Here is a 27,155-nt window from a genome sequence, read left to right as displayed (position 1 = left end):
TTTGTGGATGTAAATCCTACCCTAAGAGGAGAGGACAAGCATTGCAGGACAGCCTGAGCTTCCAGCCAAAAAGAAAGGCACAGATGTATTATTCCAAGAGAGCTGAAATAAAGAAAGATATTCTGTCTAACAAGACAGTTAATGAGACTGAAAAACAATTGGAATCTGTATAAACAGTAGATAATGAGTAGTATATTATAGAAAGAAGTTTACATTGCACTTTCGGGAAAGAATTTGTCAGGGCCTTAAAAGCCCATGAATTCAAAATCTTAATTATCCACTATAAGCATCTCCCTAACTCACAAAAAACCCAATTGCTTTAATTGATAGGTAAAATACATCACCTTCCGTTCTTCCCAAAAATGACATGTGGCACTGTAATGCTTTGAAAAACAAACACACACCTCAACTTTAACAACTTCACTAAACTAGGAAAAAGACTGTATCTTAAGAAGTGTTTTTACTAATGCCTTGGAATATTTTTTTTGTTTTCCTATTTTCAAGAGTTCAGCATTAACAATGTGATTAAACTGCTCAACCTGAAATGTTTTTGGTTTATTTTTAAAGAAGTCAAAACAAGGTTTAGATCCTGAATAAGTTATCTCTAAGAGACGAAGTTAGCGATAGCACCTTAAGAAACATTTCTCCCTTGAGCATGACAGGTCTGATCCACTAAGTCATTTCTTTCTCTAGCCTCCACAATTCTGTGTATTCTGTTCTCTTCATACAGTACGATCATTTTTTTGGCAGCTTTATCCTTCTGCAATTTTTTTACAAGTAGGATTAATAGTAACTGCAACAGAAAAATTACCTTGATGTCATATATAAACCTTTATCCTTTCATCATCATCATCAAAAATCTCAGTGCTTTGTCCATCTTTCTTGTCTGCAGCAACTTATTTCACTTGTTCCTATTAAGGCTATTATATTCACCCTATTACTACTAATCTTTTCTTTGTAAATAGCCACACCTATTTTAATCCAAAATGGTGTGGTAAGCATTTGATTCTTTGTGGAAGTAGACACGTAATTAGGTTAATCTGTGCTATCTTTTCATGTGAGTTGATTGTTTCTTTACTATGGACATATTTCTTATAACAGCAATAAGCTTGCCAGATTGCTTGGAGGCAAATCAGGAGCAATTTACCAAGCATGTAGCTACTATGAACTGAAATCTTGACATAATAGCAAGCTGTGTATAGCCACTCCTACCTGCCAGTTATTACTCATGTTAGCTTTTTACTGACACATTAAATTTCAACCGCACCTTTCTTTCACAAACAAGTACTTTCATTCAACTCAGCTACAACTGTGACAAATAGCTGATCTTCACCAAAGCATACAGGAATCTAAAATCTGAATGCAGCACAGAAGTCTTTGACAGTAGCAACCAAATTACCTGCACGAAGTCCAAAAATGTCAATGGAAGCAAGTCATCCAGGTGGCCAATATCTTTGGAGAAACGATTTAAGATTCTTCCTACAGAAACAGGGTTGGAGAAGAAAAAAGAAAAACAAAGTAAATATAATTCCTGAAAAGATCAAAATATCTTAAACACACCATGTTTTACCACTTTAGTAATAATTAAAAGGCAACAGTTAGAATCTAAAGATAAAAAGACACTTTTTGAAACCACTGTGAAGGGAATCTTTTACAACCACTGCAATATATTTTGAAGAAGAATACTTTTTTACAAATGTCTTTCACCCAAATATAAAACCTTTACTTAAACTGCTAGGAAAAAAATTAAAATGGGCTATGAAGATAATCACTCAATGGAATTTAACAGGTGAAACACACATGCTTTATATGCTCAACATGTGCAGGTTAAGGTTTACAGTTCAGACAAATTAACACAAGTTTCATCAAGTCAAGTCAGCCAAAATCTACTCCTATCCTTGACTGAAACTCACTAGCACATGCATGTTCCAGATAGATCATAATTGATCTAACTGATGCTTTTTAGTATTTCTGTTCCTACCCCTCCACCATTATACATGGATTCAAACTGCAGATGTTTTGGAAAAAAAATTTGTGATAGATTTGTGTTCATAACACCTTACATTTATACTTATTCAAAACCTTGACAATACTGATCTTTATTAAAGCTAATAAAACAACTTTTAATCTGCTGTTAGCGAAGCATTTACACTTCTCTATTTTACCAAGTTCTACTTGGGTGAAAAAAATCAGTTATAGTGAGAGTTCTTTAATAACTGAAGTCACAACACTGCCACCCGTAAGTGGATTAGTATCTTTCACTATTAATCAATACCTCTACTCACCAGGAAAGAAACGAAGCTAAGGATGGGAATCTGGCCTTTTCTAAGGTGTGTAATGCCTGTGCATGCATTCGCATTGCTTTTTTATCTACATATATCTTGATTCAATTATTACTTCTAACTGGTACAAACACATTCACTGCATTGGCAACAAAAGACTTTTTTTTTTCTTTTCAAAGGAGCTCATTAAACTGAAGGTAGTTAAGTTTAAAGTTTCCATGGAGTGCGTTGGAGACATAATTCAGAGATAAGAGCATTAACTGAAGTAACTTCTGCAGCAACCATCATGCTAGTTTTCTGTTCATGGCTGCCTTGGAATTACGAATTTTGTTGCATCATGTTGGATTTCTTTTTTTAAGGGAATTTTTGTTCCACATCAAGCACTATGCAAAACATCCTCTCCTCAGGCCTGGGATGCAACTCCAAAGAGATATACTGGTGGCGAACAGCTTGTTCTGCAGTACTTTACTACCAAAGGCAGTTACTTCAGCAGACAACAGTAGGATTCATCCTATTTTTAGGCTTTGCACACAGAGAGGAAGGGTATATAGCAGCACAAGACTCCGCAAAATCTCTTTCATCTGTTTCTACTGGGAATGGCAGCTGGGGGTGTTCCCTTTCACTTAGTTCATGTTGGGGCAGATATATCAGAAGGAACTCCAAGGCAATTTTTTTTTTTTAAAGTTTCCTTTTCCTGTGATTTCCTTACACGGAGACTGGTCGTGGAAGAGTGATCTAGCACTACTGCATGCCTGCCTTAGCTAAGACTTCTTACTATCTCAAAATACCACATTTCAGGTTATTTTCAAATGAAGCAAGACTTCATTGGCAAAGGAAAATCATTCAAAGAGGTTAAATGCTTCCTTCTGACAGGGCTTTCCTTAGTGGCCTGTCCAGGAGGGACAGAGTAGGGAAACAAGATGGCATAATGGATTGGGCTCAGGGTATCAGCAACGTGTTCCCAGCTTTGGCACTCATCTCCTGCGCGACCTCACTTTCTCTTAGAGTGAAGGGCAGAGCAAGGGGAGGCGGCAGTGCCGAGCCCCTCCGTGAAACGCTTTGGGACCCACCAGTTGACAAGCTGTACACAAGGGCAAAGGATTATTCATTCCTGTAGCAAGCAAATCCCACCTTAACTCAGCCTTGGAATCCCCCTTTGGCTTTTAACCCCAACTAAGTTTCATTTACAGCGGTTTCAGACTGCAAATGCCATCCCATGCAGCTCTGCCAGGAGGCAGCAAGGCTACTCAGGCTGGATACTTTCCATGCCCATAGGGCAAGGTCAGGTCAAAGCTGGCACCTCCAGGAATCAAGCGATGCCTTCACCATCTCCCTCATCCCACAGACAAGTGGAAGAGCACATCCAAACTTGTTCCTGGAAAAGTGCTGTGCTTACTCTCATTTTGTACAGTACGGACAAGGCCTTAAGGGGTAGAGGAGAGAGGCCATTACAAAACACTTGCTGCTGAAAGCGATTTAACTCTTGGGTTGTTTCAGCTCCAGCAGTGGCTCAGAGTTCAGCTCTCATTTCCCTCCCCTGAGATTTCTATTGAAGAATCACCTGTTAAAGTTGTTCAAGGAAGAATTTTGCAGATTTTGAGTCCGAGTTTTGGTTTTTTCCAGCAGTTGTTTAAATAGAACAGAACAGAATAGAACAGGACAGAACATTTCAGTTGGAAGGGACCTACAACGATCACCTAGTCCAACTGCCTGACCAATTCAGGGCTGACCAAAAGTTAAAGCATGTTATTAAGGGCATTGTCCAGATGGTTCATAAACACTGACAGGCATGCGGCATCGACCCCCTCTCTAGGAAGCATGGTCCAGTGTTTGACCACCCTCTCGGTAAAGAAGTTCTTCCTCGTGTCCAGCCTAAACCTGCCCTGGAGCAGCTTTGGACCATTACAAGTCGTATCCCTGGATACCGGGGAGAAGAGATCAGCAAAAGGCTGTGACAACATCCAACCACTGCCTGAGAAAGTTTCAGCGTTGCAACAAGGAGAGCTTTAGGCTGCAAGCACGAGACAGATCCGTCCCAGCGCTTTCAGGCGTAAAAAGCCAGCATAGATATGAGAGCTGCAGAATACTTGCCTTCATCCTCCACACCAAGAGCGACTGTGGCAATGTTCTCCTTCACAGTAACATCTCTTCCAGTAAGGTGCTTTGACGAACAAGGTCATGAAGGAAAACTTACCTCACTTGAGCTGGCCTCGGTAGTCCCTTGTTCTTACTATCTCTTCCATATACCCACTAACCACCAACTACTCTAGTACCCACTGGTAATCGAGCTGCTAATTAATTGCCCAAACTGTATTTTTGGCAATTGCCTTATGAAATTGTCAAGTATAACAGTGTTTTTACAGACTGTGTTTTGACAGAGCTGCGAGCTGCCACCAGGAAAGTGGAAATTAATCTGACATTATCAATAAAACATGAATACATCTTTTAATCTGCCTAATCCTCTTAAAATGTAAATATATTAATTCTGTAAAATGACATGGACTAAAATACAAGTGAGCAAAAGAAATGGTATATCAAAAAGACAGACCTTGAAAACTGGAACCTTTTACAGTCCACCTGATACAACTAAAGCAATTTAAACAGTGGGGACATGAGTCAGCCGCTTCCCAAATAAACATACAAGTGAATGTCTGGTAGCAGAACTTCATTTTTTTGAATTTTCAAGTTATTGAAAAAAATAATTTATGGTCTGTTTAGTGTTTGGACATAGTAATTCTGCAAAATGACACCTGAAGTCATTAAGCCTAGGAAAATACCTTGCTTCTTGCCAAGAGGTCCACATCTCCCTTTTGTAATGTTAATCCAGTGACCATTAATGCTTTTCTATTGCTAAAAGCAAGCGACAGAGCCACAAGTGCTAGCCCTATTTTTGTTGTTGCTGGTTTTCAAAGATATTATCCCAGTGAGCGTATAAGAGAAAACACAGGCCTGGAGATGTATTTCAGATCCTGTTCGTATGGATATAACTGAACCGGCATTTTAGTCAGCATGTCCTACGCAGAAGCAAGCTATGGTAACCCACAAAAGCAAGCAAGCTCCCTCACCATATACCAGAGTGCAAAGCACCTCCAAACAGAAGTGCTATGCTTTGGAAATATCTGCAAAATGCCCCATAGCCATCATGATATTGCATCCAGAGCGATTGCTACATTTATAAGGATGTCTACAAGTAAATAAGGCCTATTTCGCAAGGTATGAAGAAACAACTGTTTCCACTTACTGGAAGCACAGTAAATCAGTGGATTGCTTATGCATCATTAAGCATGCAAGAAAAAAACATTCCAGATATGGAAGTTAAAGTAGCCATTTTGAGTCAGGACTCAAAATGCTTACAGTTATGACTACAGTTTCTACTAGCATGGTTCTTCAGATTAAACTGTTGCACCTGCTATTCCAGAAGGGCAGGACCTGCACACTCCCCCCCCAATTTTTTTTTATCTCCAAAACTTTTAATATCCTTCTCTCCCAAACTTACAGACTATCAACATCACCTTCCCACAATACTTCATACTTCCAAAATCCCCCAAACACCTTAAGTGAGCATTTTTGTGATACAGATACATGCCATGAGACAGCAATTCTTAGATCTAGTCCAGTTTTTTTAATTTACAAAAATTTCCAAGCTCACTTACTACTTGCACCCTTTACTTATCCCAGTGAGTTTCAGTCTGGGCTTCAAAAGCAAAAAAAAATACTAAATCTAAAACTTGTAAGGCAAAGGAAATTTCATGCAACCAACAACAAAAAAGTCTTTTAAGAAACCAAGAACTAAGTATGCCAATGTTACAACAGCATCCAAATTTGTGAATAGCATCTGATTCTCAGGCTTCCATGTGGTGTGCAGCGTCAGTAGCAAGCTGCAAAAGGGAACGTGCTCTCTTCAACAGTCCTATGTTTGTTTTTACATCAAGTAACTTAATCAGAACACACACTGTTGTTAGATTTCTTCTGAAGTAATTAAATAACTATTCAATGCCAATTAATCACAGTTAAATAAGGGTCTGTCACCAAAGTGGTATGTACACATTTCAGACTATTTAATGGTCAAATACTTGGCAGTATCAAAGTTAAACAATGATTCATTAAACCTCCTCCACTACACAATAGTTAGGCTAAACTTGAAGTGAAAGAATCAAACCTCTTTTGTTCTCCATGAAAAAGACATCAAACCTCAGTATGTGATATTCTTTTCTTCCTCACTCTGTAAACTGTTTTAATTGCATGAATCAGAATGTGTTCAGGTGCTACATACCCACTTTGCTTCTGCAGGTGCCTACTGATACTTTTGAATAGATGTTCAAACCTATCATCCAAATAATGAAAACACTTGACAGTGTGCCACACCTATTTAAAATGTTTATACATACTTTACGATGAAAGAAATATAATCCAAACTGAATCAACACTTAGGATGTAAACACCAGAAAAGAAAAGGATTTTTTTTTTTTAAAAAAACAAGAAACTAGGATCCTCCACTGAAACAGCCAAATGCCACCAATAGCATTTGATATTGCGCAACCTAAATTCCAAATATGAAGGACCCTAAGAGCAGCACTACATTATTTCTAAATGTATTTGCAATTTCTAGTATACTTTGTCGGCCAGTGCATTCACTGAAATACTTCTGTATAATAGATTAGAGTGGACAGATTGATTTTACATAACTTGCAAAGAGTTTACAAAGCCTTTGTATACCCGCTTGCTTCATCACACATTGCAGAAACACTTTGTTGCTACTTCTGTAGTCCACTGATTTGCCTCTTTGGAAAAGAAAAAGGTCTTAAGAGCAGATCCTTCTAGGGATAGAAAGCTTTTTTGCCATGTGTATGTGTGTGTTATTAATAAATACTGCTTTGCATAGTAACCTAAACTCCTCCATGGCAATTGGCCTAAAGATCAATTTTCACGTACAAGTATACTGCATTTACCAGGGTGGAAAACCCATTCAAAATCTGTTTATCTACTCTGCCACAGTGAAGGCCAGGAACAGCCCCCCACTGACCAGCCTCCATGAAGAATAAGTAACAAATTAAACACTATTATCTCCCACTCTTTGCTCCAAACTCACAGAAACCTGTCTGAAAGCAGCTTGTACCACTAGGAATGGATTCAAGAAGGTACTCGGTCATACACATATAACTAAATGCAAGCAACCCCAAGTGGGACCATACTTTGCTTGAAGGCAGTCATGCTGCAGAGATGCTCTTCCAGCCCAAGACGAGCGTAATTTAGAGGGGCCGACGTCAGAGGGCTGACAGGGCACGCTTCACTGCGGGAGGAGGAGAAGACCCCACACACCACGCTCCGCCGAAACCACACACCCGCGGCCGCCGCGGCCGGGCGTCACCACCACCCTCGAGAGAGAAACCGCGGACTTTTAAGAGCCCAAATTACAGCCAGAAAACCAAAGTCATTTTATACATACGCATGGAAAGAAAATAACGCTCAGAAGCGTGTATGTGGTAGCAAAAGCATACTCAAAGGTAGGAATAAAAGAAATAGCTGCATGGAACTGGGTATGTTTAAACGTCCATCAATTTAACTACATTGAACATGTTTCCCGTTCTGTCAGTGGTATAAATCGACAGCTCGCCACATATCTTGCTGTTAAGCTATGGCATTCAGTGACTGATAAGTCTTCAGCCATGCTCAGTTCGCACACATATGCCGAAAAAAGAGAAAAAGAGAAGAAAAAAAAGAAAAAAAAAAGTACTGCAACTACAAGCAGCCTTCCGTTTCATCAAAGCAGCGACAAAGTGGATTGTCCGTATCAAATGTTGGCAGGAAGCAGACATTACATCAACCTTGTAGAATACAACTATGAAATCAACAAAATAATTAAAGATGGATTACCGACTTTGAAAGGAATTGTAAGATTGTGAAATATTTCTTCAGAAAGAAATCTGGAAATGCATCTCCTGCATAGCTGTCAATTACTGATCTACTCTGGCTTTTCTTCCATATTTCTACAAAGAAACGTCAATAGGTCTGTTATCTTTTTTTAATATATGTTTAGCACCACATGTCCACACAAACTGCCATATACAGCATTACTGTCTTCCCCACAGGCATCCTATAAATATAAATAAGAAATTCTACCCCATTTTTTTTCTTTAGCAGCCTGAAACTGACAGGAATATTATCACTTTCTTAGACATTTGCAAATGGGCACAGTGGTGCTGGGCCAAAATATGCTGAGATCATAATATCCATTTATCTAAACTGCCAGCATGTAATGAATTCAGGTGGGATGCCTTCTATCCAAATTAATTTACTACTTGAAAAGGACTTTTTACACAGACCCTGTCAAACAGGAAAACAGTTAGGAAACGAGAAGAAAACATGAACACTGTGTTTGATCTTATTTTTAAGTGTAGGATTTAAAGAAAGAAGGATAACTATGATGAAGATAAGAACGGAAAACAGGCTTCTTTGGAAATGAATTTCTATTTTTACTGCTGATGGAGTCGTCTACATTATCTACTACGAATACATTGATCCTAACTGTACACTTGTTTCTTGAACTTTCCAGTCCACTAGAAACACACAGTATTTTAATGACCTACTGATCAGAATACAATGCAGAAAGGATATATAAAGTCTTCATTAAAAACAGAAGCACAGAAAAAAACATCTTGATGGGGTTGGGGGGAAGCATAACTTTCTTTCTCAGTTGCTTTCATGAGAAATCTCGAAATACCTTCTGCATCATAACTGCCTTTCATACTATATATATCATTATCAATTAACCAAGTTGGTTACAATTCCAGCTGTAACAGAATTTGCAAAACAGAATTGAACTTCGGTGCTACATTACACTTGCTAACAAAATGATCTTTTTTACAAAAGCACAATAGATCCGGGATAATATATTCATCAGCAACTTTCAAATTATTGATCCCTGCAATGATACCCCCTCAGCCCAATAATTAACACTCACAGATTCTTTTCTTTTGTAATTTATTGTGAAAGATTGGAATCATTCAAAAGAACAAACTTCTGGCTATGTAAAAAAGTTTTACCCCATAACCTGAGTACAAAGCTACATCTCTGCTTCATAATTAGAATGACAATGAAAGCAGACCCCTGCACACCCCCTCCCTTCTGTCCCCCAACCCATGTCCATCCGTCTGTCCCCCCTCCCAATCCCTGGAGTAATACTAAACCTTTCGTATGTAATTCTATGACGAAGATTGCCAGAATAAAGTTCTAACCGTTCCAGAAGTTAAGCTCTGGATATCCTATCTGCTTCTTTTTCAACTTTTTTTTTTCACTGGAGCTATTTTAAGTTATCCTGAGTTTAATGAATAAAATCTACATTTAAACATACCAAAACAAATAAAAAAATAAAACCAAGCCACCAACTCTAATGTGCTGTCAAAATACAGCACAACTTAATTTCTGCTGTATACTACAACATAAACATCAAGATATTTTTAAGGCACACAGTCTAACTGGACCAAAAAAAAAAAGGATTTATACAGAGGAGGGGGTACAGGAAGAGTTGACACTAGCCTCCTTCACCCTCCTGAAGTGGGGGGAGGGAATATATTAAAAAATGGTAACCACTTGCAACTTCTTATTAACTAGCCTTTAAAAAAGATGTCAATTTGTACACTATCTACAGTATTTTCCGTTGATTTACACCACCTTCTTTTTCTATGCCAGATGTAAAGTTACCTACTTCTCACCACAATACAAAACATCACTATAGTGGAAACCTAGAACAGTATATATTAAATACAGTCTTATATTTTTTTTTTACTAGCAGGATTATGAGTTTAATTCTTTGCTAAACTATTTAACCACAAACACACCCACTGCTGAAAAAGCATTTGTGTAGTCTAGTTCTTTTTTCTGTTATAAATCCAATTTGGATTGAAAAATATGTCCCAAGTGTTGTTTTGCTGGAGGGGGCCGGGGGGACTTACAATGAATTAAACTGAACACTACAAATCAGGATGGACTGAAATATCTGGAGAGTATTCTGTTGCTGGTATTTTTACATGAGAGGACAAAAAAAGCTTTTAGAGCTACTTTCAGATTTGGGGGTTATACATAGATATACATCAATACAAGGATTAAAAAAAAGGAAATATGTCACCTTTCTCGTAAGGTTTTTCCAACAACAAAAAGGAGCATTCCTGTGCTATTTATACTATTAAGACTAGATTCAGAATAGGCTTTAAATACTGTAATTCAGAAAAATATTGGGGGGGGGGGGAATCTCACACAGGTCTTGCAAATCTGCTCCTATTTGTTGGTTTTCTTACCATTCCATCTCCTAAAGATAATTCACTAAATAAGAATCTTAATTTGCTTCTTTTTAATGTTTTTCTTCCCTTTTTTTTTTTAGGCGTTGAAGTTAGAAGGGCTCAATCATCACTCCACTCTAAGATAACAATAACCAAGTAGGACATTACTGAATATAAAGCTTTTGCCTCCTGAAATCTTGAGTCAAAACTATCTGGCTGATACAGTTACCATTCAGAAAATAAGTATTATCCTGTATTTTACCAATCATATATAACCAGATCCCCTCCCACACACTGAAAAGAATAATTCTGATGATGCATTTTCTTTCTTTGTTGAAACCATGGAAGGGAATTCTATATGGACTGTTGCTACGAAAGCCAAGCCAAGACTTCTGGTCTCTACCTAGCCCATCCATTTTGAAGATAAAGCCTTTGGGCAGCTCAAACAGCACAGGCATTTCATGTCTTCATCTGACTTTGTAAACCCCTGTCTTCTGCTCGGCATGTTCCTTTGGTTCGATCATTCATTTTTCTTTAGCTTCAGTTTCTTTTTCTTTCTCTCTTTTTCCGGAAAACGTGAATTGTTTGGCAAGGAGAGGTTCTCTCTAAAGCTCATTCATTATGTACTCATGTAATGATTCCTGAAACACCTTCTCCTTTTTAACTACTCATACTATAGAAAAACCACTGCAACAACACAGGTTTGGCTATCCAGAATTCACAATGGATGACACTGGATAATTTTCAGTGGGTTTTTTTCCTGTCTCATATAAAATGTCATTCCTACTGAACTCAAGAGAAATTCCGGTGTAACTATCAGAAAATTAGAACTATGTCTCTCAGTTTGCTGTGCAAATAATCAAAGCATTTGCTTGGAAAATTTGCTGTATGTTAAAAAGACAGCCCCCATGAAATGAAAAATTTTGCCTCAATTTAGAACATTTTAAACCACATGTTAGAGCAAAGCCACAGAAAATTTGGAAACAACTAGATTCACAACTTCGGTACTGTTCACAAAACCACAAAGGAAGAAGATATTGGGAAACCTGTCATCCTGTTTATAAAGGTACAGCCAAGCCCAGGGGTCAGGACACTTACACGAAAGGTGAAGGTTGGGCAGAGACGCAAGGGAACGTGTTATTTTTACCAGTCACGGTGCATGCACTGAATGTGGGTCGCCCACCTCTCCAGCGAACGTGTTAATTGCTCTACTAGAGGCAATTCTGCGGTAGGGCTCCTTCAGTCTCCGCTCTTGAAGCTGCTCGCCCTTTGGATGAATCAGTAAGTAAGTATGGCACGGGAAGAAGGCAAATGAGTGTGTGCCTGAAGGCTACAGCAATCAGCATGGGAGGGACTACAGTTGGATTCAAATCCCCCCCCTCTCCCCCCCCTTTTTTTTGGCCTAATTTAGGGCACAGAATGGATCCTTTCCTGCGAAGCGGGCTGTAGGGTAGAAGGAGGAATGACTTCACCTCCTCTTCGGTTTTGTGATTGGCACCAAATTCCACTTGCAAATCTCGCCTGAGAAACAACCAAAAGTCTTTTGTCTCGGAAAAGCTGAAGGCAACCACATCCCAAGCGTTTTCTTCTAGCAAGGAGTGGTGTCCAAAGGAATCTAGATATAGTCTGACAATGCATTTCTTTGGGCCATCAGCTTCTGGGGGAAAAAAAATCACTATAATATAAACTTCTTTACAGCCTAAACTATAATTAACAACACTGAAATGGAAGTGTGGGGTATAATATACATTCAAATGAGAAAAAACCAAAAATATGACCTCTTCTCTACTGTGTATTATATTCATTACATTAAAAGAAAGAAGTTTTAATAATTAAATGCTAAGCATTTTGAAAAGTTATATTGCACTTCATATGACTTTACTGTACCCCCTCTACTGGGCAACTATTAGAAAGCTTCACCTCAAAACCAAAAAAGAAAAACATACTAGGAGTAAGCAGCTGCAAATGAGGAGTAAGTAGCTGCTAACCACACTAAAACACTAGTAGTGTATAAACCAAAACCAAGGAACCTTTAATGTTCATGTAGAAATATACCTTAAATTCATCCCCCTAGATTTTTTGATAGCTGAATGCTAGAGGTTGATTATTTTAAAAATATGTGCTTACATATACATTGCTTAAAATTAAAGAAAAATCTAACATAGCCCTATAATTTTCTCTTTTTTCATGGCTTTTAAATAATAAGAAAGAAACTTAGCATGATAAATATGCTAACAGCAACACTTCTTCACTTTTCTATAAACAGAGAAAAAAATTCACACACATCAAGGAGCAAAAAAATGGCTTCACTGAACAGTCACTCAAGCAAAAGTGAATACGATTTACAATCTGTTTTGGTTTTGTTCAATTCAAAGAGAGACTTCACTGTGAAGCTCTGATTTACAGCTGTCCAGCACTATGAACTACTAAATAAATAAATATGCAAAAATAGAAGAGTGCCTCCCGTAACAAGGGACTCCTCAGAACGCTGCCATTTGTTACTCGCATGACAGAAACACCCAAAAGAGGATTAATGTATCTGAAGTGGGAGGCACAGCCTCACTAGCATGCACGCTGGACCATCGTGTAGCCAGCAGCATGCCCTGCCCTGAAGAGTTTGTTGTGTCATTTGAGAGAAACTAACACAATTGACTATAAAAGGAACAACGAGCAAAGGGAAGATGTAGCAGCAAGCTGGAACAGAAAGTTGCAGGACAAGATGTGTGCCTTTTTGCCTTTTTTTTTTTAAGTATGGGAAAACAAAGGGGTCAGGGAATTAATGAGTTTCTCCACCCGTGTTTAACTACTGTCAGTGTATAGTTATACTGCGGTTACAATGATACCGGTGTATCTTGAGAGATGATTTTAAGATGAAGAAGAGCCAGCTTGTGGATGAACTTTACTGCACAGAGAGCAGGAAGTTACAAAGATGTAAGCACGAAAGATAAAAAGGCAAAACGATGATGGAGGAAGGAAGGAACACAGGAATGTGCCAACAGTTCCAGTTACCAGGTGCAGAAATAGTAAAAGCTTTGCATGTGGCTAATGCTCAAATGAAGCCACACTCCTTTCTACACCTCCTGGTAGACTCCCTCAAAGTACACTGGGGCCATAAGATTCAGAAAAAGCCTTCTCCATCTGGCCCTGGGGAGGAGCTGCAAGACAGAACTGTCAAAAGACTAGCTGGTAGTAACAGTCATAGAAGTTGACGAACTCGGGATGTTTGGACAGAGAGAGCTTTGTAATTATTGACTTGAATTTTTGCCCTGTGCAGACTGGCTGCTTGCACATGCCCTCTCCTTCACCCTCTGCTTCATTCACTGCACACCCGCTCCCCATTTCCACCTCTGCCTCCAACATTGCTTCTTCCATTCCCCTTCACCACGGAAGGGCACAAGTTCTGGATACAAATAAGCATGCCTGAAAAAAAGAGGAGAGAATGTCATCCCATGGACAAGCAAGGCACGAAGCCTGACATGGCGAGGTACAGGCTAGGAAGCGTGGGATAAAGCAAGTGAGAACAGAAGGTGAACAGAAGGTGGCTGCAACACTTAAACTAGAAGAGTGCCTGAATTAATGTTTTGGAAATGCAGAGTGACAAAGAGAGCCACATAGGGGAACTTCAGTAACTACACATGAGCCGTAAAGGCAACCGGAAAGGTGTTTTACATTGAAAACCACGGGAAATCCTTACAGCAAGTGAGAGATCAGGTTCTGAAATAGTTCCCAAATTAGAACTGTGGAAGCAAATGGCCACTGTCACCTGAAGGGAGACAGCAAAGTGCATCCAGGACATACTGCATAACCATAAGCGTTTGATACATACAGACTATTCACAAGGTTATACTTAGACAGATGAGGCAAGACTCACTATCTATTCAGAGATGTCTTTAGAGAACAATTCAGAGGATTTTAGTTACTTCTTGCTTTAAACTGCTCTTACAGGAGCATAATTCACTCCACTAACTACAGAACTGCAGGGGCAACAGCCAGCTGTGTCTCAAGTTAGTCTTTAGAGTATATTCTAATTAGTTTGCTTAATTTCATTCAGATAGGGTCTTAAGAATTCACAACACCAATTAAGATTTCAGGTAGAGGAATTCTTGGTAAAAGTTTTCTTTCTTCCTTCAAAATGAAGATGTCTGACTTTGGGTCTTAACAATTCACTTATTTATGCATTCATTTTGTTTCTCTGACATCCATTTTCACCACAATTTGTTTTTGTATTTTGTTTTGTTTGTTTTTTTGTTTTTTTGTTTTGTTTTTTTTTTTAAACCAGCAGCTTCTCTGCTGAAACTGCATCAGACCCATTAGGATGAAAGAAGTTCCAGGACTGCAAGGAACTGGACAACTAAAGGAGCAATGCAAAGACTAAGACAAATGACCTGTCTTTCAGGTATCCATATCCAATATATAAAACACTACAAAATCCTCTCATGGACTTAAAGCACAAGTTGTATTTTGGAATAAACACTACAAATTTTGCACATAATCACTGATCATAACCTGATCCCAGACATTTTGGGAATGGCTGTTTTAAAACAACTGCTTTGCTGTTATTCTGCGTTAAAAAGGCATTAACCAATCTCTGATAAGGCAGGATTGAAATGGAAAAACACGCATATAATAATGAAATTAAATGACAGAAAAATATCTTGTGTTTTTCCTTCCCTCTTCATAAAACAGCATGAACACAGAACTTGATTCTGCATCAATTTGTGGATACATCATTAAAACATACACAACAAAAGTATAACTTCAAGCAAAAAAAACAATGGAAGACAAAGTTATGTCAATAACACAACCACTATTAATATTACAGGGTATTAATTAGTAACAACTTAGCATTGTAGATATTTAATTATAATATTTAGAGAACAAATGTTGGCTCTGAGGATTTTCAAAATGTAGCTTAACTTTAGAATGCATATGAAAAGCATCCAATAAACTTTTCATCACAGCTGAATGGTATTTACAATGCCTCTTAACTTTCTGAATGTCTATTTTGCCCTTGACTGACTCTGGAGAGGAAGTCCTTAAATAGCAATTCACATTCCAAATACGAACATTCAATTTCTAAATTTCTTAGTGGTCAACTATACAATGGTCATGCTTTCAGGAAGAGGTCACGAACAAGTTTAAGTGTCTGCATCACTCTAAAACCTTTTAGGACCTTCTGGTCAATTGAGGGTTGGTTGGTTTGTTTTGTTTTTCCAAAGAAAGGAGACTGAAATGTCTCCTGACATCAAGGTTTTGTACCCTTTCATAATCCAGTGTTTTTCTGGAAAACTTTCATATCACAGTTGGTATAGAAAATATTGGTCCTATGAAAGAAAAGTCAGTAAAGCACATGATCCATGTGGTGAGGTGTATTCCACCTTCCAGAAGATTCCTTACTTCAGCAGGCTACCACCCCCCATAGCTGCGGAAGTCTGTCCACAATGGACGACCTGGCATAATTAGAAGTCAAGACATCACAAATTACCTGAACGAGAAACCCCCCAAAATATTGAAAACAAAAACCTGAGGTAAGTTGTAAACAGTATCACTAAAGTGTCACTGCTTGCATGGGTCACATTCTTTCCCCCTCAGTGCATTCAGGCAACCAAAGGACCATTATGTTCAGAAAAGAGATCCTGGAAGAACTGAAAGGTTCTGACATCAGAGAATTTAAACTAGCTGTGAATCCCATTGAGGAGGTATGACTCATCTCTGAGGTTTAAATTAGATTATCAACCAAGTGAAGCAGCACAGTAAATCTACAATAAAAGATGAATGCCTACAGGAAAATAATTTTTGCCCCTAGTGGCAGATACTTGAACTTTAAAGGATCTGAGACTAAGCTCTTTGTCTAAGCCTTCCTGACAGAAAACAATTGAAATAATTTCTTTAGTTGGTCCAACTTTGCTCCATATGCCACATGGAAACAATATCTAAACCCTCTAAAATACAGTATATTGTCACTTCTAAACCAATTGAGGATCAAACAATTTACAGAAACCAAGACTTATTTTGCTGACAATTAAGCTCTATCACCAAGACTTGAGATTCAATGAAATTTGACAATTGTGAAGAAAGAGGCTTTTGTCTGAGTAAGTCTGAAGCATTTGGAAGAACCAACAGGAAATCAGAAAACTGAACTAGATCGAAGTATCAGAGCCTTTGAGGATAGTCTAGAATTCACTAATTAAAATAACTGTCTTCCTTGCTCTGTTTCCTCTGAATTGCTTTGGTTTTACAGCAGAAGGGCATATAGCAAGAGGCAAATCTGGTCTAAGGAGCAAGCATTATACCCATCAAACTTCCTCTTACACCAACAGCATACTTTGTCTATGCTGCTGGTCAAGCTTCATTATGAAGAACCACCATCTCTTTAAAGATGAGATGAAAGACAAGTACAAATCACTGCTGTACACCAGATCTACGGGGTGTGAAGGGCCTTTAAATCTTTTTTCTTCCATGCTGAAAGCCACCACATTTACTTTGTAGTAATTCATACACAACCCGAAGAAGTTTGCAAGTTCTATTCCATCCTAGTGCTAGAGATCACTAGCTGGGATAATATTCTTGCACCTCCTCCTCGTGGAGTCAAAGAATGACTATAGTCTTCTGTTCTTCCAAGAACCGTAATACTGACTTGTTCTCCTTCTGCCCTTTTAATTGAAAAATACGTAAGACTTCTATTCAAAACACCTCCATGCCTACTTCACAATTAATAGAAAGCAGTCAATAAGCATTTGAATGTCTTACATCTCATGAGAAATATGAGCAACAGAAGCAGAGCACAAAGGTATTAACAAATTAAGTGGTGCTCACAGCACTACATTTTAAGCTGAAAACATCTCAGATAAGTTCAGAAACTTGGAATTTTGCATTTCACAAAATGTTTCTGTCTCTATTAAAAGTACGTAATAATATTGCTTTATTGTGAGGCTAAGATGGGAAAACAATTAATGAAAACCTATTTTTCCACAGGAATGTTTCTATTTTTTAAGCAAACACACACTTCTGGAAAGTGTCAGATTGGACATTTCTATTCTCAAATACTCAGCAGGTGAACAAAATCATCTGTATAAGCCCTAATAATTTTTGAGAAACACTTATTTCTGAACAACCACTTTTAAACACTGTTCTGTAAGCCTTCAGTAGTAGCTTGGCAACACTGCTTATTAAATTGAGGTGCAGCAGAGTTTATTTTTTTTAATCTCAATTTAAAAAAAAAATGTTGGGATTGTTTTTTCCATTTTTTCTGTTGGGGATTTTGGGGGGTTTAAATATAAGTGGCATTTAGTGAATGGCTTGAATTCAATATTAAACCATACTCGTAGCTTAATTAAGAAAAAAGATCATTGTCACTACATATTTGGAATATTAAAACTTGTCAGCTCTGTAAAAACCTCAAGGCACTTTTTTCTTTCAAATTTGGTTTTGTTTTGAAAGCCCTCCTTTTATAAGATTTCTTAATATTAGAACAAGTCTAGTATAACTAGTTTTCTGTTGAAAATATTGGAGAAAAAAATGTTCCCTCTATATCGTTAGTTCAATAGAAAAAAGATGACACTTGTAAAGCTAAAACCATCTATATTTTACAATCCTGGTGCTTTCAATTTGCAGAGCTTTCTGCAGATATCTTTTGCACTAAATGAGCATCAAATATTATTTTTTTTCTCCAACAGTAAGGGAACATTAGCTGACTAAAGGTAACTACTGCCAACTCTTCCTTAAACCATTTTACCTTTTTTTAGTCAGGCAATACCAGAAATATTCTGGAAGGTTAACAGTAACTGTTTACTTTTGGCTGGCTGTTGAGACTGGGGGGGGAGAGGGGGGGAGAATTGTTATTCTAAGAGGAGACTGGGGAAGGAAGGAAGGGAGAAAGTAAAGAAGCATTATACTAACATCAGGCAAAGCATATGAGTTTTATATATGCTTTTAAATATATATTTTATATATATGTGTGTGTTTATATAAAAATATTAAAATTATGGTTCTTCCCTTTCTTTTAAATTTAGTGGTATATTCAGAATACTGAAGATTTTAAGATACCCATCCTTAAGAACACAGACAGCTAGGTACCCTGAACCTCCACACTGTAGTGGGTAGCAAAGACAGCTCTTCTCCAGCAAGATTTAGAGCAAAAGCCTAACACTGGTGCTCTCAATAATGCCGTGGAAGAGCCTGCCTCTTTATCATGTACCTAGTAAGCCTAGGCTAATGTTAACCTTTGTGAATACCCTTCTTTGCCTGGTCGTTCCTCATTATACATACTCTTCAAACTGGAATCATAAATGGCTAGTAAATAAAAATAATCATGGATTTGAAGAAGTTCTATTATTCTATGCCAGAAAATTGTATATTTTACTCACTGAACCCTTAATCTCTATTACTGAAAGGATAATCTTACCATAACAAAGATGCCGTTTGTACTTTATACTTAACAATAACTTAACCAAGTAAGCACCATACAGCAAATCTGGTCTGAACAGGCATAGAACCCCAGCACTTCAGTTCACTTTTAGCTTCTCCTCCCGTAAACTGAAGGAAAGTTGGGCTCCTATCTCATTAGGCAATGCACCGATTTACTCATGTTTACAGGTCATAATAAAAATAGAAGGTTCTTCATTAAGTTGCCCAGCATTAAGGATATATTCCCCTATTTCAGTGAGAAGGAAGAGAAAGCAAACACAAGTGACAGACAGCAACAGTACTTCTGAAACTGTTTGTTATCCCATGCAATGAGAAGATTGCTGCATATAAAACATTTAACATTCTAAACCCAATCTCTTTAAGTGAAGACAGACACTCACCACCTTCTCTCTAAAGACCAGCATGAAAGATTATATACATAAGTGCACTGAAGAAGAGATAAATGAGATAGTGTAAAGTTTATTTAAAGCTTTAAATGTTCATATTAAAAAGGATAGAGAGGGGAAAAAAAACCCCAACACTGAGCCAATGCCCCCAGCATCTAACACTTACTGTCCTCTGGGCATGTCCTACAAAGGATGGGGCAGGAACAGTATTCCTGTATGAGAAATTACTTATGACATCTTAGAAACAGATGTAGGAACTTTGCCTGAAAATTTAGACTGAACTGTATCCATTTTGGGTTGTGAACATTCAAACTGATGAACACTGGAACCACACCACACACACTGAGAAATGAATACATGCAGGGACAAAGGAACATGTATTCTCGATGAAGGGAAACTTACCACAAAGCACAGGGTTTTTTTCTTGCCTACGCACGAATTTGCAATATTCTTCATTGCATCATTTGCATATTAAACAGACAATAACTTCATTGGGAAAAAAACAGGTTTACCACACACACAGAGAAGTCTCATCACATCTGATAAAGAGAAAACTGAGGAAGAGTTAGGCCATCTATCTACCATCCATTATACCTTATAATTGCCAACAATAATGTCCATGTGCTAAATCTTCACCTTCTCAGTTTTCTACGTGCCTTCAGGTTATTCTGCACTCTGTGCCCCAACACCAACACAGGCTAGCGAAGATTTATACTTGAAAGAGGGCAGGCCACATGCAGAAGGCAGTGTAAAGGGATTGCGAGAGATGGAAGAGTGGCATTCCCAGACACAGAAAGCAGAGGATAAATTCAGGTACAGAGTGGATGAAAACTGACAAGGACCATGCCGGTGGACAGAAAACCCACAAACTTCTGAGGAGTTTAACTTTAAACTTCTTTTGAGTTTACAAATGTCATAAATGTTGCACAAGCAGCACATGATAAAAGCTTAAGTTCGAGCAGTATTAGTGACATCTATATTCTTTTTTTAACTGGCCAACGAGGAAGGATGAGGGGATGCTACAACTAGAAGACAAACGAGCAGGTCAGTAGTCATTTGTGAGTCTTCTACAGCAGTGAAAAGTCCAACACAAAACCAAACCCCCTCAGTATACAACGCACTTCTACTCGGAACCAAACAGTTGAGAGTGAAGACTTTGACTTTCTCCCGTGTACCAGTCCACTTGCTTCGCATGCTGGCTCTGTGAATACAACTTCCTACCCAGTATTAGGTGAGTAACAGCTAAGGCAGCCTCAGCTACTCCAGACATTTCAGAAGTCTCCTCACTCCACAACCTCTCGTTAGGGACCACCACAACTAAATACTCTGCTCAAGCCAAAATCAAAAGCTATGGAAACAAAAGATGCAAATGAGAATCACCTAGGAAAATGTTTAACAGGAGCCCAAATTTAAACGAACATTAAAACAAACCTCCATGAACCTGCAGTTTCTAATTTCAAGCTACCTACCTGAAGATTGGTATTGCCACAAGCAATAATTAATGTCCTTACATACTACTATTGTAATTACAGTACTATTGTCCAGTAACTAGTTAAAAAAAAAAGTTCTTCATATGCTTGATGCTATTTTAAAATACATTGTAAAGCTCTCTTAAGACTGGTAGCTGTCAACATATACAGCTTGTCATAATGATGCCTCCTCCAAATATAACATTATCTTGCATAAAATGACATCAGAAATCAAAACCTGAAGGAGGTCCTGCATATGTATTCACCTGAATACATAACGAAAAGCCTGACAAAGTAGCTACTGATTCTGATGGAAAAAAATAACACCTGAGGAAGAGAGGGTGGAAGCAAGCAAGTAATGTTGTCTTGTACTATTCGCAAATAGCTCAGTAATTAACTCTATCAAGTTTGTAGTTTTTAAACTGAACAGCACATTAAAGTTGAGCTTGATTCAATACCTCCGCTTCCCTAACTGTTGATTTCTATCCTTTGTTTTTTATTCTGGATTGCCAGAACAGGCAGATTCACATAAAACATCCATTCTTTTCTACACTAAAATTTTAATTTTGGATCAAGAAGTGCCTTTTGTTTCCAAACACTCTCCAAGATCACCACAGGCACAAACTAATCTTCACTTGTTGCATAATCTGCAAGATGCTGGCAATCTGAGGAGGAAAAAAAAAAAAAGACTAATTAATTCACCCAGATGCTGCAGTGCAGATTACCTAGGATCATCTGGGAGAAAGATTTCTGTGCAGTATAAAGCAGAACAGTGCTCATGAAATGAGTTTGCACTGTGATAGTATTCATTTTATTTTAATTTACAGCCATTCAGATTAAAAAAAACAACAAAAAACCCTAAAAAAACAAACACACCAAAATGGGCTGTTTTTTCTGCAACCACCAGAGTGGTCTAACTGTGTCTGTGTGTCCGTAAGAGACAGCAATGAAAGGTTATGGCACAGGAAAGAGCCCAGAAGAGCCAAAAGCCTGATGTGTAGGGCTTTCACCTGGGATGGGGGAGCCATGTGTTCAAGGCCCACATTAAATCAGAGAGGGGAAGACCTGGGCTGCCTTCCCCACGTTCCACATACCTGCTCTCACCACCTGGCTATTCATTATCCCTGCCCTGCACCTCCCCAAAACAATTTTTTTGGAAATGCTTCTGCCTTGTTCCAAGGTGGAATGAAAGTGGGTTTTGTTAAGTTTTTCTGCCTTTCTCAAAAAAACCAACTCATTTCCCACCCAGAACAAGCACCCATGAAGAGCAAGAGAGGAGGTCCCATCCATATAGCACCTCCAATCCCCGGTGTCCACAGCAGTCACAGCAGCATCCAGCAATTCTTAAGCTGATTAAAAATAGCAAAAAAAAAAAAAATTAAAATAGTTAATATCAAACCCCAAAAAACCCGCCCATCCTTCATATTATCTTCAAAAGCTTATTTGCAGCTGCACCACCTCAGCTAGGCCCTCTTTTTAAGCCCCTTGCAGTTTTTTTTAATCGATATTATTGCAGTCTCTCCCTCTGTTTTCAAGTGTCTCCAACCAACATTTCCTTCCTTCGTGCCAGAAATCTCATGAAAATAGTCTGCCATCTATGCAAGACTAAAACATAACTGTGTTTTTACTTTCCTGCTACACTTGCGGGAACAATATGTCTCTGAACAGCTTCTGTTCAGTCTTCTAAAGCCAATACTTTTAATTAGGTTTCTCTGTCTTGGTCGACTCCTCCATGCCTCCTTTTTGCTCAGCTGAGGTGGGGCAAGAGCAGCTCTCTCTCTAGTTGCTCTAGCAAATGAAAAAACTAGACTTTGCAGTATCTGGGCAGGTCAGCATATGGTCAGAAATGAGTTTCGCAGCAGGCCATTTTCCCCACCAGGGGATCTTAATGTGAAGAAGATAGAAAATCTCTGTGAAGGGACGTGAAATCTTGTGCCAGGAAAGCAGGAGACTGTACTTGGAAGTGGTTGTCAGTACAAGCTTCATGCTATTTCCCTATCAAATAATGTCTTGTTCCCTCCTACAAATGGGTTTTCCGTAAACCTTTTAATTTTATCTCCCATATTAAGCGTAAATAGGGTGAGCACTGACTCGGTGAACTGAAAATGTAATGGGCTTGTCTCATCAGTTTACGGCCAAGTTTCATTCAATTATTATTGCAAGAAAAATAGAATAGAGTTGAATTGAGTTATGCTAATAGATAATAAATGTAAACATAACTCCAGAGTACTATTTACTAACTTTAAAGACTACTCCTATAGCAATCAAATTTATAAGGTTCCTGACAGAATCATAATGGTGATAAAATACACAGAAGCGTAAGACTACTTAAACTTTTAACAAAAGCCATGGTAATACTAAGAGTAAACGAGCAACTCCCACAATATGTCATTTAATAATCACACCCTGATAAGGTTTAAAGTACATATCGCCATTGTTATAAGAAAAAACATTAAAGCTGTGGTTTGTGTTTTGTTTTTTTTTTAACACATGTAGCAACCTAACAGGTTTTCATTACCACACCTACTTCAGTGACGAGCTGTTCCACTCAAACACCCAAACATAATATTTACAACATTGTGCGGTTGTTAAGGATCTTGATGATTGATGGAACCTATTGTGTTGCCATCTTAATAACAACAAATGCAAGTGATTACCAACATGGAAGAGAGAATCTGTGTTTTTATTTCACAACAAAAGACTGTCCTATAGGGACTTCTTTTCAACATAAACTAACAAACCTGCACACACGTGAATGTGCTTTAGAGCTTGGCACAGAGAGTCAAAAACAAAGCCTCTGCTGCTTTAAGGACAACATATTTTTTTGTATTAGCTTAAGAGAACATGAAAGCTGTCAAAAGAGCTGGTATAGTTTTTCACAATCCCACAGAATTCATCTTGACCACAAGGAAATATCTGAAAACTGCATCAGAAAGATAGCATAGATCTTGTTTCCGAAAAAAAGAAAGCAATTGAGTCATTGAGTCAAACAGGAATACAATACATTTTCTGGCATCGCTACTGAATATTTATATCAGTGATGAATGAGACTATGAACGAAATATTTTAACATGAAGCTTTGCCTTGTTAACTGCATGATATGCCAAAACACCACCTACTGTAAATCACAGGGTTTGAGACCAGTATTTCTTGTTTGAACATGCTACTTGTTCAGCAGAATCACTTGTGTGAACAAGCATACATTAATGTACGCTAACTAGAGCAGTTTCACTATCCAACTGATAGAGTATAATTTAACAACCTCATTATCAGCATTGTAATTTTCAGACTGCTGAAATATCATATTTGTTGCAAATATTATATAGTTTAAACACTTTAACATTTGACGCTTCTGTCAGATAAAACGCAGATAGGCATTTATGCATTGATGAACAAGCTTTTAATCCTATAAAGAAACTTTCTCTGTCAAATTATAGGTGTTTCAACACTTGATTTATGAACACCATAATTAAAATCCTTATGCCTTAAAGAAAAACAAACTCTTCATTATAACAACAGCTTTCTTTCACATTTTTATCTTTTTAATATTTGGAGCTTGCTTTTATGTGCTGCTATTAGCTATCAGTTCAGCATGTCATTTCTGGCTGCCAAAACAGGAAAATATTTCTCTTTATAACCTGGTCAAATCTCAAAGTCTAGGTAAGCACCCAAAGAGATCAATTTTATTTAATGCTCCCACAAAGCATTTATGGGGGGGGGGGGGGGAATCTGCTAATTTAACAGGTAGAGGACAACCATCACACAATTTAGTGCTTTCTGTTTCTAGAAAGGCCAGAAATGCTGTAAGGTCTGCCAAAATATTTCTCCTCTTTCTATGAACTGTCAGAATCAAGAATTTGGAGAGATACAATTCAGAATTAAAAAAAAAAAAGGAAAAAAGAGCTAGATTTTCATATGTATTCTGTCGTGGTTCTGGTTCAATATGAATTTTAGACAGATCTTTGGAGGGGGAAGAGGGTCTTATTTTATCTGAACAAATTCATGCATATCATTCATTCGCCTTACAGCACCCATCAGCACAGCAGCAGCAAGTTTCAGTTTCCTAAACTCAATGCAATTCAAAATTACACACAATCTCCACTAAAACTACCATTACTGGAAGTGATGCAGTCATACATTAGCATCCCTTCTCTAAAGAAATCTCTGTCCCCAAATCCCAGAAAGGAACAATTCATTTACAAGCTAAGCAAGTAATCTTGAATCAAATCCTGAAGCTTGTCAAAACTAGGATCTCCTAAACTATCAATAAGAAACTAATATCAAAAGAGGGAACTCCCAATTCAAGTAATCGGTGCTGAAGTCCTGGTCCCTTTTACCCAGCTTCCTATCAAATTTGTTTTGAAATATTACAAACATCTTGTAAAAGAAATTAAAAGGAATAACGGCTGAAGGTCGTCTCCTTGACGGGACCAACGCATCAGACTCTACAGGGTTATCTGACTTTTGGCCACTTATTACAAAGCCAACAAAGTTCCTGAACTCAGCATCACATGAAGCTGAAAAGCTTACCGTGTAGAAGATTAAGAGAAAATATTATACTTGCAGATAATGAGGACAACTGAACGGAACCACATTACTATTGCTCAGTGGAGAGGTTGAAAATTCACTCCTCAAATTGCACCTCTAAAAACATAACAGATAAATTTTGCTATCCTTCTGACAAGCTGTTTTAATGCTAAACTGGGATAAAACAGATCATGCTGCCCTCTTGTGCTAGATGTACACAGAAATCAACCCTTTTATTCCTGCAAGTGACACACGAAGAGGAATATATAAAGCATTCACTATGAAGTAGAAAAAGCCCACGTTTTCCTCCTTACAGATACCTTGACATGCATGCAATTCGCTTACTGGGAGATGGATAGAAAAGCAAAGAAAGTTTCAAGAGAGTCAAATTCGACACTCCAAAAAAAAAAAACAAGTTCTGTCAACAAACGCAGACAAGTCAGATGTAATAAAGCCCCAAATACAATCACTTCATCTTTAACTTCCCATCAAGCTTTCGCTATAGCTATTTAAGTGATGCTGTATAGATATCTGCTGATAAATTTGAATTTCAGTCATAAATACCTGATCATTCTTTCTGAATGCTGGATAACACAATAAGCTTTAGTCACTTAGGATCATCAGCTCAATAGTGTTAAGTACTTAAGAAAGAAACAGTAATTTATAACTATTTTTAGATCTATGCCAAATTACAGAGAGGCAAAATCTGTGTACATACAAATACTTTGGGGTGGGAAGGGAGAAAGGAGAGGGGTCCTTGTATTCCTCTTCTGTCTCTGCTATGTAATCCAGGTTCCAAAAATACATTTAAATTCTTGTATCATCTAGGTAAGATGCTCGTTACTATTCACTTTACAACCTTCCCCTCCCTATATATTGCTAATGCAATCTGTAAAGAGCGATCTTGGGCTCATGCCTAAACTGATTCACAAAGCATAATTTTTTTGAGAAATAAGTCATCTCATTTATTCACCATGACTGATTGGATCTACGCTGTTGGGAGCTGACAGACATGTCATGATTCACCACGTATTTCCATTTCCTAATGTCGACTCCCTGATGCTGCTCATTAGTCTGTTTCCCCAATAAGAACTATCGAGAGCTTGGGATGTCTATTTATCTAAGTTTCCTTCCTTGACTTTGGAACATGGATCGCCATGTGTTCAAAATACTGACTGTGGCATTTTTTAATTGCTGATTATTTTTTGATAAATAAACCAGCAAAAGTCAGTTCAGCAATTGCTTCTGCTAAGGTCTTAGCGACCTCACACAAATACTGAGAACATGCTGGACACTTAAATGACAGATCTGACACTGCAATATCAGCTTTACTAATATGGGATATAATATCTGATAGTTTGGCTTGGCTATTACAATCACAACCCTAGAAAAAGAAGCCTTTAATAATTTCCATTTCTTTTTTGTGTGTCTTTCAGAGTAAGGCATATTAAAAAATGAAAGAAAAAAAGAAAAATAGAAAAGACTTCTACTTAAACAAATCTCACCCCAATGCAAAAAAATAGCATCTGAAGTTCGAAAAGATAAATACACAGTAAAACATGCACATAAATCAGACAATGAAACAGAGATGTTAAAACCAGAATTTCAGAACTGCAGCATGTAGCAGTTCTGAACAAGAGCATCTTCTTACATGTCATCTTTTCCCTTTTCTTTTTTCCTTTTTCAAAAGATGTATAGATCAGAACAGCGGTACCTTTGCATGCTACCATGACCAAAAGAAAGATGAAGGGAAAGAAACATATGCATACTGAAGTTAATCTTCTTTTA

At 37.8% G+C, this 27,155-nt stretch overlaps 1 protein-coding gene across 11 annotated transcripts in view; it reads right to left on the bottom strand.

Moving 5' to 3' along the window:
• The window catches only part of ABCC4 (ATP binding cassette subfamily C member 4 (PEL blood group)), a 152,552-nt gene that overhangs the window by 66,888 nt on the left and 58,509 nt on the right, over positions 1-27,155 (bottom strand). For all 11 annotated transcript variants that reach the window (XR_012652911.1, XM_075045962.1, XM_075045964.1 and 8 more), the window contains one exon: positions 1,400-1,479. Coding sequence is in view for 10 of the 11 variants with exons in the window: in XM_075045962.1 (XP_074902063.1) it covers positions 1,400-1,479 (80 nt within the window). In the remaining variant the exon portion in view is untranslated. The remainder of the gene's footprint in view (positions 1-1,399; positions 1,480-27,155) is intronic.

This window comes from Buteo buteo, chromosome 14 (assembly GCF_964188355.1).
Source record: "Buteo buteo chromosome 14, bButBut1.hap1.1, whole genome shotgun sequence".
NCBI lineage: Eukaryota > Metazoa > Chordata > Aves > Accipitriformes > Accipitridae > Buteo > Buteo buteo.
Note: the sequence above shows the minus strand (reverse complement) of the source record. Positions and strands in the feature narration are given on the sequence as shown.